Source organism: Xenopus tropicalis, chromosome 8, assembly GCF_000004195.4.
Source record: "Xenopus tropicalis strain Nigerian chromosome 8, UCB_Xtro_10.0, whole genome shotgun sequence".
Classification (NCBI taxonomy): Eukaryota; Metazoa; Chordata; class Amphibia; order Anura; family Pipidae; genus Xenopus; species Xenopus tropicalis.
The window spans coordinates 13,477,021-13,490,283 of record NC_030684.2 but is presented as its reverse complement, the minus strand read 5'-3'; the positions used below and the strand labels follow the sequence as shown (position 1 = coordinate 13,490,283).

General features: G+C 51.9%; 1 protein-coding gene across 1 annotated transcript; it reads right to left on the bottom strand.

Moving 5' to 3' along the window:
- Positions 1–5,209: 5,209 nt before the first annotated feature.
- LOC101730788 (testis-expressed protein 52) lies at positions 5,210–7,779 on the bottom strand. The gene is made up of 2 exons (XM_004920283.4): positions 6,865–7,779; positions 5,210–5,699 (listed from the first exon to the last, which is right to left on the bottom strand). Exons 1-2 carry the CDS (start codon positions 7,332–7,334, stop codon positions 5,450–5,452), a joined length of 720 nt encoding a protein of 239 aa, XP_004920340.2. The 5' UTR covers positions 7,335–7,779; the 3' UTR covers positions 5,210–5,449.
- Positions 7,780–13,263: the final 5,484 nt, after the last annotated feature.

The window sequence follows — 13,263 nt, the reverse complement described above, 5'->3', positions numbered from 1 at the left end:
GGGTAGGAAGCAGATCCCTAAATGAGGTTCAGGGTAAGAAGCAGATCCCTATATGAGGTTCAGGGTAGGAAGCAGATCTCTATATGAGGTTCAGGGCAATAAGCAGATCCCTATATGAGGTTCCGGGTAAGAAGCCGATCTCTATATGAGGTTCCAGGTAAGAAGCTGATCTCTATATGAGGTTCAGGGTAGGAAGTAGATCTCTATATGAGGTTCAGGGTAAGAAGCAGATCCCTATATGAGGTTCAGGGTAGGAAGCAGATCCCTAAATGAGGTTCCGGGTAAGAAGCAGATCTCTATATGAGGTTCAGAGTAAGAAGCAGATCTCTATATGAGGTTCAGGGTAGGAAGCAGATCCCTAAATGAGGTTCAGGGTAAGAAGCAGATCCCTATATGAGGTTCAGGGTAGGAAGCAGATCTCTATATGAGGTTCAGGGAAATAAGCAGATCCCTATATGAGGTTCAGGGCAATAAGCAGATCCCTATATGAGGTTCCGGGTAAGAAGCAGATCTCTATATGAGGTTCCAGGTAAGAAGCAGATCTCTATATGAGGTTCAGAGTAAGAAGCAGATCTCTATATGAGGTTCAGAGTAAGAAGCAGATCTCTATATGAGGTTCAGGGTAGGAAGTAGATCTCTATATGAGGTTCAGGGTAAGAAGCAGATCCCTATATGAGGTTCAGGGTAGGAAGCAGATCTCTAAATGAGGTTCCGGGTAGGAAGCAGATCCCTAAATGAGGTTCCGGGTAAGAAGCAGATCTCTATATGAGGTTCAGAGTAAGAAGCAGATCTCTATATGAGGTTCAGGGTAGGAAGCAGATCCCTAAATGAGGTTCAGGGTAAGAAGCAGATCCCTATATGAGGTTCAGGGTAGGAAGCAGATCTCTATATGAGGTTCAGAGTAAGAAGCAGATCCCTATTTGAGGTTCAGAGTAGGAAGCAGATCCCTAAATGAGGTTCAGGGTAAGAAGCAGATCCCTATATGAGGTTCAGGGTAAGAAGCAGATCTCTATATGAGGTTCAGGGTAGGAAGCAGATCCCTATATGAGGTTCAGAGTAAGAAGCAGATCCCTATATGAGGTTCAGAGTAAGAAGCAGATCTCTATATGAGGTTCAGAGTAGGAAGCAGATCCCTAAATGAGGTTCAGGGTAAGAAGCAGATCCCTATATGAGGTTCAGGGTAGGAAGCAGATCCCTATATGAGGTTCAGGGTAGGAAGCAGATCCCTATATGAGGTTCAGGGTAAGAAGCAGATCTCTATATGAGGTTCAGAGTAAGAAGCAGATCTCTATATGAGGTTCAGGGTAGGAAGCAGATCCCTATATGAGGTTCAGGGTAGGAAGCAGATCCCTATATGAGGTTCAGGGTAGGAAGCAGATCCCTATATGAGGTTCAGGGTAGGAAGCAGATCCCTATATGAGGTTCAGGGTAGGAAGCAGATCTCTATATGAGGTTCCGGATAAGAAGCAGATCTCGGAATGAATGGATTTTCCCTGCAGATTCTCCTCTTCTTGCTGTACTCGCCCCCATACACTCTGCCTGGTACTTCTCACTCCTTAGCTCTCTGCCTCATTCCCTTCCCTCTCTCTGTATTCAGGGGATTCCTCTCTCGCTCCGTTCCCTCCTCCTGCTCTGCAGTAATACCCCCCCCCGTTGTACCTCCCTCATTCTCTCCTGCTGTCATCTCCCCGCTACGCTCCTTCTACATCCCCATTCCTCCCTCTCAGTCCCCCCCAAATCTCCCCTCTCCCCAGTAGCTGCTTCTTTCATTCCCCCGGACCCCCTGTGTCTGGCAGCCACCGAGCCTTAAATCTAGCCCCCCCCCCATAAAGCTCTGCTCATACAATGGCAACCCACTCGGGTGCTATTAAAGTAAATAGGAATTAGGTTTATGGCAAACGCAGATTTGTCTCTTTTCTGGGGAAGGAGAGAAGCCGCGGGGCATTGTGTGTAGTCAGGCAAGATGCATCAAGTGAAGAGGCTTTCACAGTAGGATATTGTGTATAAAAAGACAAGTAGGTGTATTATAATGGCTGCATAATGTATATAGCAGGGATCCCCAACCTTTTGTACTTGTGAGCCAAATGCAGGTATAAAAAGTGCTGGGGATGCCAAATAAGGGCTGTGATTGGCTAATTATAAGGGTTGTGATTGGCTAATTATAAGGGCTGTGATTGGCTAATTATAAGGGCTGTGATTGGCTAATTAGTAACCCCATTGGGACTGCTGGCCTGCAGGAGGCTTTGGGGTAAAACTGTGTCTCTGGGCTTCCAAAACTTGAAAAATATATACCTGAACCATTGGACTGTAACTGTGTCATAATGTGTATAGTAAGGCAAGATGGTATGAGGGGTAGGAGCAGTAACTGGCAATACTGTGTGTAGTAAGGCAAGATGGTATGAGGGGTAGGAGCAGTAACTGGCAATACTGTGTGTAGTAAGGCAAGATGGTATGAGGGGTAGGAGCAGTAACTGGCAATACTGTGTGTAGTAAGGCAAGATGGTATGAGGGGTAGGAGCAGTAACTGGCAATACTGTGTGTAGTAAGGCAAGATGGTATGAGGGGTAGGAGCAGTAACTGGCAATACTGTGTGTAGTAAGGCAAGATTGTATGAGGGATAGGAGCAGTAACTGGCAATACTGTGTGTAGTAAGGCAAGATGGTATGAGGGGTAGGAGCAGTAACTGGCAATACTGTGTGTAGTAAGGCACGATGGTATGAGGGGTAGGAGCAGTAACTGGCAATACTGTGTGTAGTAAGGCAAGATGGTATGAGGGGTAGGAGCAGTAACTGGCAATACTGTGTGTAGTAAGGCACGATGGTATGAGGGGTAGGAGCAGTAACTGGCAATACTGTGTGTAGTAAGGCAAGATGGTATGAGGGGTAGGAGCAGTAACTGGCAATACTGTGTGTAGTAAGGCAAGATGGTATGAGGGGTAGGAGCAGTAACTGGCAATACTGTGTGTAGTAAGGCAAGATGGTATGAGGGGTAGGAGCAGTAACTGGCAATACTGTGTGTACTAAGGCACAATGGTATGAGGGGTAGGAGCAGTAACTGGCAATACTGTGTGTAGTAAGGCAAGATGGTATGAGGGGTAGGAGCAGTAACTGGCAATACTGTGTGTAGTAAGGCACAATGGTATGAGGGGCAGGAGCAGTAACTGGCAATACTGTGTGTACTAAGGCACAATGGTATGAGGGGCAGGAGCAGTAACTGGCAATACTGTGTGTAGTAAGGCAAGATGGTATGAGGGGTAGGAGCAGTAACTGGCAATACTGTGTGTAGTAAGGCACGATGGTATGAGGGGTAGGAGCAGTAACTGGCAATACTGTGTGTACTAAGGCACAATGGTATGAGGGGCAGGAGCAGTAACTGGCAATACTGTGTGTAGTAAGGCAAGATGGTATGAGGGGTAGGAGCAGTAACTGCAATACTGTGTGTAGTAAGGCAAGATGGTATGAGGGGTAGGAGCAGTAACTGGCAATACTGTGTGTAGTAAGGCAAGATGGTATGAGGGGTAGGAGCAGTAACTGGCAATACTGTGTGTAGTAAGGCACGATGGTATGAGGGGTAGGAGCAGTAACTGGCAATACTGTGTGTAGTAAGGCACGATGGTATGAGGGGTAGGAGCAGTAACTGGCAATACTGTGTGTAGTAAGGCAAGATGGTATGAGGGGTAGGAACAGTAACTGGCAATACTGTGTGTAGTAAGGCACAATGGTATGAGGGGTAGGAGCAGTAACTGGCAATACTGTGTGTAGTAAGGCAAGATGGTATGAGGGGTAGGAGCATTAACTGGCAATACTGTGTGTAGTAAGGCAAGATGGTATGAGGGGTAGGAGCATTAACTGGCTGTGTGTAGTAAGGCCATTATTTCTGGCAGTAGAAGGGTTAATCTACCAACATGGGGATGAGAAAGGGATTTAGTGCAGCTCTGTGGCCCTGGGGTGAGAGTGTTGATGGGCAGAGGGTGGGTTACAGTGAGGCTATAATAAGCCCACCCTTGGCCGGCGCAGAAATATTTGGCTGGAGGGACAGACAGGTTCCCACGCTTCCCACGTCTCTTAGAATAACCCTCTGACTATAAACAGCCAACTGCATCTGTATGTCTGCCTGCTGGCTGGGGGGCCCCCGGCAACCATGTGCCCTCTGGGAACAAACTGCCCCAAACCAGGCAAGCACCACTCCCAGCACCCTCATGGGAACCAGGGAGTTATTTTTTCTTTAGCGCATCACATGACCTGGGGTGGGGGGTGGAATCTGAGCACTTATGGCCCTGCCTCAGATCTGAGCCTGGATTTTCTAAGAACAATATTAACATTTTATAATTGACACAACCAATGACATCGCATAAAATCTATGACCTCACCGACATTGTAATGACGCCGATACAATGGACCAATAGGCTATTTTACAGCTTTTACCCCAATATGCCCCTCCTTTATAAAATACACAAATCCAGGGTCCTTTCCTTTTCAGAGTGACATAGTAACATAGTAAGTTAGGTTGAAAAAGGCATAAGTCCATCAAGTTCATCAAGGCGCCCCCCCCATTCCCTGGCACCCATTGTCCTTATTCAATGCCCGGTGCAGTCTATGTAGTTTACCACCCATGTACCTGCTCAGGTTGGCATAAGTGTTACCCGGGTGTCTAGCGAAGTGGGTTAGGCCTTCCTAGTGTAGCATAGGCCTCGCACATGTGCAGTCTTTGGAGCTCTTGAGAAGCTTGAGGGCCACAAGAAGTCCTCCCTTTGGCCCGTGCTCCTCCAGTTGATCATCCCAAACCCGATTGTAACATATTTGATGTTCTTCTAGACCCCCTTTTGGTTACAAATGTTTACAAACCTTTCCGCTCATGGGGACAATTGAATGCTGCTATGCAATTGGTCTGCTTTGGAAGCCCAACACCTTTTTAGTGGCACAAATGATGGTACAAGTAAGGGACAGAGATACTTCTGGAAGGTCCATTAGGCTTCCGTTGGGCTGGAGACTGATTTCCTGCCCTAGAAATGATTGGAACTGAGGAAAAGGGGGGGCCCTTACCACATACTGAATATGAATGGGCCTCAAACCACTACCATACCTCAAGTCTGCTTCAGCTTAACTGTGGGTTCTAGACCAGTGGTTCTCAACCTCCCTAATGCCGCGACCCTTTAATACAGTTCCTCATGTTGTGGTGACCCCCAACCATAAAATTATTCCTAAGACCATCGGGAATATGTGTTTTATGGTATTAGGCCACCCCTGTGAAAGTGTAATTCCACCCCCAAGGGGGTCCCGACCCACAGGTTGTGACCCGCTGCTGTAGACGGTGATCAGTAGAAAGCTCCCTGGGCTTCACATAGTAGTTGTCATGGAGTTGGGATCAAAGGTAATTGGTACCAGAGGTGGCCGGTTCAGCACAGTCCTCGGCCCGGTGGTTGTGGACCTCTGTTCTATGTCACAGCTTGTCACCTTACGATGCCCTGGGGCAACTCTCCAGGGGTTGGCATCCTGCTGTTGTTGGGCACCACACTCCTCACTGAGCCCTGCAGCTCCTTGTACCTCTGCAGGATCATTGTCCTATTAGGAGAGTTTCCCAGAAGGGAGATATTGTGGGGTTTATTCGGTTGGTGCAGGTTGCTGGGTAGATCTGGTGCCTCTGGGATGGAATCAAGCGTTGAAGGACCAAATCCATCTATGGACCTCTGTTTAGCGTTCCTGCCCAGGAGCAAAGCAGAAAGTTAATATATACCTGTATTAAACGCTACCAATGGGCAACTGGGTAAACACATGGGCAATTCGGTATATAGTAACCGGTTGGTTTATCCCACACGGTGTTTATACCAGAAGGTGTAATGGCTTGAAGGCCTCTGCTAGCAGCAGAATAGTCAGTCACCCATGTGATATTAAAGGGGAAATGAACCTCCCATGACAGTGCTTCACAAACTCATTGTCTAAAGCAGTGATCCCCAACCAGTGGCTCCGGGCAACATGTTGCTCCCCAACCCCTTGGATGTTGCTCTCAGCGCCCCCAAACCAGGGAGTTATTTTTGAATTCCTGACTTGGGGGCAAGTTTTGGTTGAATAAAAACAAGATTTCCTACCAAATAAAGCCCCCTGTAAGCTGATAGGGTGCATAGAGGCTGCCTAATAGCCAATCACAGCCCTTTTTTGGCTCCTCCATGAACTGTTATGGTGCTTGTGTTGCTCTCCAAGTCTTTTAACATTTGACTGTGGCTCACGAGTAAGAAAGGTTGGGGGTCCCTTGACTAAAGTATGATGGGAGAGTAATCTCCCTATGTTAAATAAAGATGTAGCAATGGTAGGGAGTATTCTTATTGGATGATTATCTTGTATATGTAATTTGTTTTGCAATACCTATGTGGCAGAGCTAGGGGGCATAAAGAGTCCAATGTAGGTATGCTGTAATGCGTATATAAAGGGTGGAGTGCTGGTCATATCTTCCCTAATAAAGGTGCCCTATACACGGGCCGATTGTAGCTGCCAATATGGGCCCCTTAGACCGACTTGGCAGCTTATCGGCCCGTGTATGGGCACTAACGACGGGTAGGTTAGAAAATCTAGTTGGATCGGGGACCGCATTGGCTCGTTGATGCGGTCCCCGGACCGACATTGCCTATACCCGTCGTTATAATTGGATCTTTGGCCCCAGGGCCAAATGACCAAATTAGCCTGGATTCTCCCGATAGGTGGGTATATCGGGAGAAGATCCGCTCACTTGGTTACATTGCCATGCGAGCGGATCTGAAGGTGTATGGGGACCTTAAGTAGGATCAGAGACAGCTCAGATTGGGGACAGTTGTAAGCTCTTAGTACCTCTACCATCTCTTCCCAAAGACAGTGCTAGTGCTTTAACCCTCACCTCTTAGGTGGAATGATGTTTCCTTGAGTAACCATAGGGGGCACTCTAGACTGGGTGAGCAGTCTCAGCCTTGGAGATCCCCTCTCTCGTTTCCAGGAGCTGCGGCACAGTACAAACTTCTGCCATGTGTTGTCCTCCATTCGGGAGGGAGACGGTATTGGACCTGTGGGCGAGGCACCCTGGGGGGTGTCGGTTAGCTGCCTCCACACAGCACTGTCGTAGGGTTTGTCGGGGCGCAGTGGCAAGAGCGGGGGCAGTCGACTGATTTCCAGCCACAGTAGGTACCCGGGGGTGGGACAGATAGATACGTTGGTCTTTGAGGGGGGCTGCACTTTTCTCAGCATGTCCATCTTGGCCTCTGTGATGGAAGGACTTTGTTGAAGAATCCTGTGTTGGCCACGAGGGGTGAAACCAGTATAATGGACAGTAGGGTCCGGCAGCAGAGGCTCCGGAGATGAAGGACGTGCCATGACTAGGGTAGAAGGGTCCAACGTGAGCCTGGCAAGAGAAAACTAAGCTTATGTAACATTTCCTTAGGTAATATGGGGATCATGATGGTCCTTAGAGCATGGGTAGCTAGAGGATTGCACTGTGTTTCTCCCATTATACCCCCTGCTCTCCAATGTAGGCGGCCCATCAGAATTACACATGCAGGGAGATTCTCCAATCAGATTAGCTCTACTTCAGCCATCTTGCTGCTATCTAACCTAGGGAGATCAGTGTTGAATATTGGCTTGCTCTGAATTTACCTTGGGAAATCAGAGGGGCAGATATTGTGCTTTTTGGGTGCCCAGTGATAGAAAATATGTATTTAATGCCTCCAGAACTGATCCCTTGAACAAAGACCAAGGAGCACACAAAGCAAGCAGAATTCTTATTGGATTCCTCTGCTGTGAGAGTTTAAAAAATATGTTGGGGGGCTGTTTGTGTCTCTGGGTACTGGGAATGCCAGGGGGGCTGTAAGGTGCCACAGTCAGTCACTATTTATTGGGCTGGGGGGGGCTGTTTGTGCCTCTGGGTACTGGGAATGCCAGGGGGGCTGTAAGGTGCTACAGACAGTCACTTTTTATTGGGCTGGGGGGGCTGTTTGTGCCTCTGGGTACTGGGAATGCCAGGGGGGCTGTAAGGTGCCACAGACAGTCACTATTTATTGGGCTGGGGGGGGGCTGTTTGTGCCTCTGGGTACTGGGAATGCCAGGGGGGCTGTAAGGTGCCACAGACAGTCACTATTTATTGGGCTGGGGGGGCTGTTTGTGCCTCTGGGTACTGGGAATGCCAGGGGGGCTTTAAGTTGCTACAGACAGTCACTATTTATTGGGCTGGGGGGGCCGCTGTTTATTCCTCTGGGTAGCTGGGGAATGCCAGGGGGCCAGTAAGGTGCAAACAGAAGTCACTATTTATTGGGCTGGGGGGGGGGGCTTTTGTGGCCCTCTTGGGTACTGGTAATGCCGGGGGGGGCTGTAGGGTGCCAACAGACAGTCAACTATTTATTGGGCCTGGGGGGGCTGTTTGTGCCTCTGGGTACTGGGAATGGCCAGGGGGGGCTGTAAGGTGGCACAGACAGTCCCACTATTTATTGGGCTGGGGGGGCTGTTTGTGCCTCTGGGTACTGGGAATGCCAGGGGGGGTGCTTTAAGTTGCTAGCAGACCAGTCACGTTTTTTATTGGCTGGGGGGGCTGTTTGTGCCGCTGGGTACTTGGAATGCCAGGGGGGCGTAAGGTGGCACAGAAGTCACTTTTTATTGGGGCTTGGTTGGGCTGGGGGGCTGTTTGTGCCTCTGGGTACTGGGAATGCCAGGGGGGCTGTAAGGTGCCACAGACAGTCACTATTTATTGGGCTGGGGGGGCTGTTTGTGCCTCTGGGTACTGGGAATGCCAGGGGGGCTGTAAGGTGCCACAGACAGTCACTATTTATTGGGCTGGGGGGGCTGTTTGTGCCTCTGGGTACTGGGAATGCCAGGGGGGCTGTAAGGTGCCACAGACAGTCACTATTTATTGGGCTGGGGGGGGCTGTTTGTGCCTCTGGGTACTGGGAATGCCAGGGGGGCTGTAAGGTGCCACAGACAGTCACTATTTATTGGGCTGGGGGGGCTGTTTGTGCCTCTGGGTACTGGGAATGCCAGGGGGCTGTAAGGTGCCACAGACAGTCACTATTTATTGGGCTGGGGGGGGCTGTTTGTGCCTCTGGGTACTGGGAATGCCAGGGGGGCTGTAAGGTGCCACAGACAGTCACTATTTATTGGGCTGGGGGGGCTGTTTGTGCCTCTGGGTACTGGGAATGCCAGGGGGGCTGTAAGGTGCCACAGACAGTCACTATTTATTGGGCTGGGGGGGGCTGTTTGTGCCTCTGGGTACTGGGAATGCCAGGGGGGCTGTAAGGTGCCACAGACAGTCACTATTTATTGGGCTGGGGGGGCTGTTTGTGCCTCTGGGTACTGGGAATGCCAGGGGGGCTGTAAGGTGCCACAGACAGTCACTATTTATTGGGCTGGGGGGGGCTGTTTGTGCCTCTGGGTACTGGGAATGCCAGGGGGGCTGTAAGGTGCCACAGACAGTCACTATTTATTGGGCTGGGGGGGCTGTTTGTGCCTCTGGGTACTGGGAATGCCAGGGGGGCTGTAAGGTGCCACAGACAGTCACTATTTATTGGGCTGGGGGGGGCTGTTTGTGCCTCTGGGTACTGGGAATGCCAGGGGGGCTGTAAGGTGCCACAGACAGTCACTATTTATTGGGCTGGGGGGGGCTGTTTGTGCCTCTGGGTACTGGGAATGCCAGGGGGGCTGTAAGGTGCCACAGACAGTCACTATTTATTGGGCTGGGGGGGCTGTTTGTGCCTCTGGGTACTGGGAATGCCAGGGGGGCTGTAAGGTGCCACAGACAGTCACTATTTATTGGGCTGGGGGGGGCTGTTTGTGCCTCTGGGTACTGGGAATGCCAGGGGGGCTGTAAGGTGCCACAGACAGTCACTATTTATTGGGCTGGGGGGGGCTGTTTGTGCCTCTGGGTACTGGGAATGCCAGGGGGGCTGTAAGGTGCCACAGACAGTCACTATTTATTGGGCTGGGGGGGGCTGTTTGTGCCTCTGGGTACTGGGAATGCCAGGGGGGCTGTAAGGTGCCACAGACAGTCACTATTTATTGGGCTGGGGGGGGCTGTTTGTGCCTCTGGGTACTGGGAATGCCAGGGGGGCTGTAAGGTGCCACAGACAGTCACTATTTATTGGGCTGGGGGGGCTGTTTGTGCCTCTGGGTACTGGGAATGCCAGGGGGGCTGTAAGGTGCCACAGACAGTCACTATTTATTGGGCTGGGGGGGGCTGTTTGTGCCTCTGGGTACTGGGAATGCCAGGGGGGCTGTAAGTTGCCACAGACAGTCACTATTTATTGGGCTGGGGGGGCTGTTTGTGCCTCTGGGTACTGGGAATGCCAGGGGGGCTGTAAGGTGCCACAGACAGTCACTATTTATTGGGCTGGGGGGGGCTGTTTGTGCCTCTGGGTACTGGGAATGCCAGGGGGCTGTAAGGTGCCACAGACAGTCACTATTTATTGGGCTGGGGGGGGCTGTTTGTGCCTCTGGGTACTGGGAATGCCAGGGGGGCTGTAAGGTGCCACAGACAGTCACTATTTATTGGGCTGGGGGGGCTGTTTGTGCCTCTGGGTACTGGGAATGCCAGGGGGGCTGTAAGGTGCCACAGACAGTCACTATTTATTGGGCTGGGGGGGCTGTTTGTGCCTCTGGGTACTGGGAATGCCAGGGGGGCTGTAAGGTGCCACAGACAGTCACTATTTATTGGGCTGGGGGGGGCTGTTTGTGCCTCTGGGTACTGGGAATGCCAGGGGGGCTGTAAGGTGCCACAGACAGTCACTATTTATTGGGCTGGGGGGGCTGTTTGTGCCTCTGGGTACTGGGAATGCCAGGGGGGCTGTAAGGTGCCACAGACAGTCACTATTTATTGGGCTGGGGGGGGCTGTTTGTGCCTCTGGGTACTGGGAATGCCAGGGGGGCTTTAAGGTGCCACAGACAGTCACTATTTATTGGGCTGGGGGGGGCTGTTTGTGCCTCTGGGTACTGGGAATGCCAGGGGGGCTGTAAGGTGCCACAGACAGTCACTATTTATTGGGCTGGGGGGGGCTGTTTGTGCCTCTGGGTACTGGGAATGCCAGGGGGGGCTGTAAGGTGCCACAGACAGTCACTATTTATTGGGCTGGGGGGGGCTGTTTGTGCCTCTGGGTACTGGGAATGCCAGGGGGGCTGTAAGGTGCCACAGACAGTCACTATTTATTGGGCTGGGGGGGCTGTTTGTGCCTCTGGGTACTGGGGAATGCCAGGGGGGCTGTAAGGTGCCACAGACAGTCACTATTTTATTGGGCTGGGGGGGGCTGTTTGTTCCTCTGGGTACTGGGAATGCCAGGGGGCTGTAAGGTGCCACAGACAGTCACTATTTATTGGGCTGGGGGGGCTTTTTGTGCCTCTGGGTACTGGAATGCCAGGGGGGCTGTAAGGTGCCACAGACAGTCACTATTTATTGGGCTGGGGGGGCTGTTTGTGCCTCTGGGTACTGGAATGCCAGGGGGGCTGTAAGTGCCACAGAGCAGTCACTATTTATTGGGGCTGAGGGGGCTGTTTGTGCCCTCTGGGTACTGGGAATGCCAGGGGGCTTTAAGTTGCTACAGACAGTCACTTTTATTGGGCTGGGGGGGCTGTTTGTGCCTCTGGGTTACTGGAATGCCAGGGGGGCTGTAAGGTGCCACAGACAGTCACTATTTATTGGGCTGGGGGGGCTGTTTGTGCCTCTGGGTACTGGGAATGCCAGGGGGCTGTAAGGTGCCACAGACAGTCACTATTTATTGGGCTGGGGGGGCTGTTTGTGCCTCTGGGTACTGGAATGCCAGGGGGGCTGTAAGTTGCCACAGACAGTCACTTTTTATTGGGCTGGGGGGGGGCTGTTTGTGCCTCTGGGTACTGGGAATGCCAGGGGGGGCTGTAAGGTGCCACATACAGTCACTATTTATTGGGCTGGGGGGGCTGTTTGTGCCTCTGGGTACTGGGAATGCCAGGGGGCTTAAGGTGCCACAGACAGTCACTATTTATTGGGCTGGGGGGCTGTTTGTGCCTCTGGGTACTTGGAATGCCAGGGGGGCCTGTAAGGTGCCACATACAGTCACTATTTATTGGGCTGGGGGGGCTGTTTGTGCCTCTGGGTACTGGGGAATGCCAGGGGGGCTGTAAGGTGCCACAGAAGTCACTATTTATTGGGCTGGGGGGCTGTTTGTGCCTCTGGGTACTGGGAATGCCAGGGGGGCTGTAAGGTGCCACAGACAGTCACTATTTATTGGGCTGGGGGGGCTGTTTGTGCCTCTGGGTACTGGGAATGCCAGGGGGGCTGTAAGGTGCCACAGACAGTCACTATTTATTGGGCTGGGGGGGCTGTTTGTGCCTCTGGGTACTGGGAATGCCAGGGGGGCTGTAAGGTGCCACAGACAGTCACTATTTATTGGGCTGGGGGGGGCTGTTTGTGCCTCTGGGTACTGGGAATGCCAGGGGGCTGTAAGGTGCCACAGACAGTCACTATTTTTTGGGCTGGGGGGGGGCTGTTTGTGCCTCTGGGTACTGGGAATGCCAGGGGGGCTGTAAGGTGCCACAGACAGTCACTATTTATTGGGCTGGGGGGGCTGTTTGTGCCTCTGGGTACTGGGAATGCCAGGGGGGCTGTAAGGTGCCACAGACAGTCACTATTTATTGGGCTGGGGGGGCTGTTTGTGCCTCTGGGTACTGGGAATGCCAGGGGGGCTGTAAGGTGCCACAGACAGTCACTATTTATTGGGCTGGGGGGGCTGTTTGTGCCTCTGGGTACTGGGAATGCAGGGGGGGGCTGTAAGGTGCCACAGACAGTCACTATTTATTGGGCTGGGGGGGCTGTTTGTGCCTCTGGGTACTGGGAATGCCAGGGGGGCATGTAAGGTGCCACAGACAGTCACTATTTATTGGGCTGGGGGGGGGGGCTGTTTGTGCCTCTGGGTACTGGGAATGCCAGGGGGGCTGTAAGGTGCCACAGACAGTCACTATTTATTGGGCTGGGGGGGCTGTTTGTGCCTCTGGGTACTGGGAATGCCAGGGGGGCCTGTAAGGGTGCCACAGACAGTCACTATTTATTGGGCTGGGGGGGCTGTTTGTGCCTCTGGGTACTGGAATGCCAGGGGGCGTAAGGTGCCACAGACAGTCACTATTTATTGGGCTGGGGGGGGGGCTGTTTGTGCCTCTGGGTACTGGGAATGCCAGGGGGGCTGTAAGGTGCCACAGACAGTCACTATTTATTGGGCTGGGGGGCTGTTTGTGCCTCTGGGTACTGGGAATGCCAGGGGGCTGTAAGGTGCCACAGACAGTCACTATTTATTGGGCT

Bases quoted from the DNA above. Each gene is read 5' to 3' on its own strand.
- LOC101730788 (XM_004920283.4), bottom strand. From the start codon at position 7,334: ATGGCACGTCCTTCATCTCCGGAGCCTCTGCTGCCGGACCCTACTGTC. The intron at 5,700-6,864 runs GTGAGGGTTAAA...GCTCCTGGGCAG, and splicing joins AACATCATTCCACCTAAGAG to GAACGCTAAACAGAGGTCCA.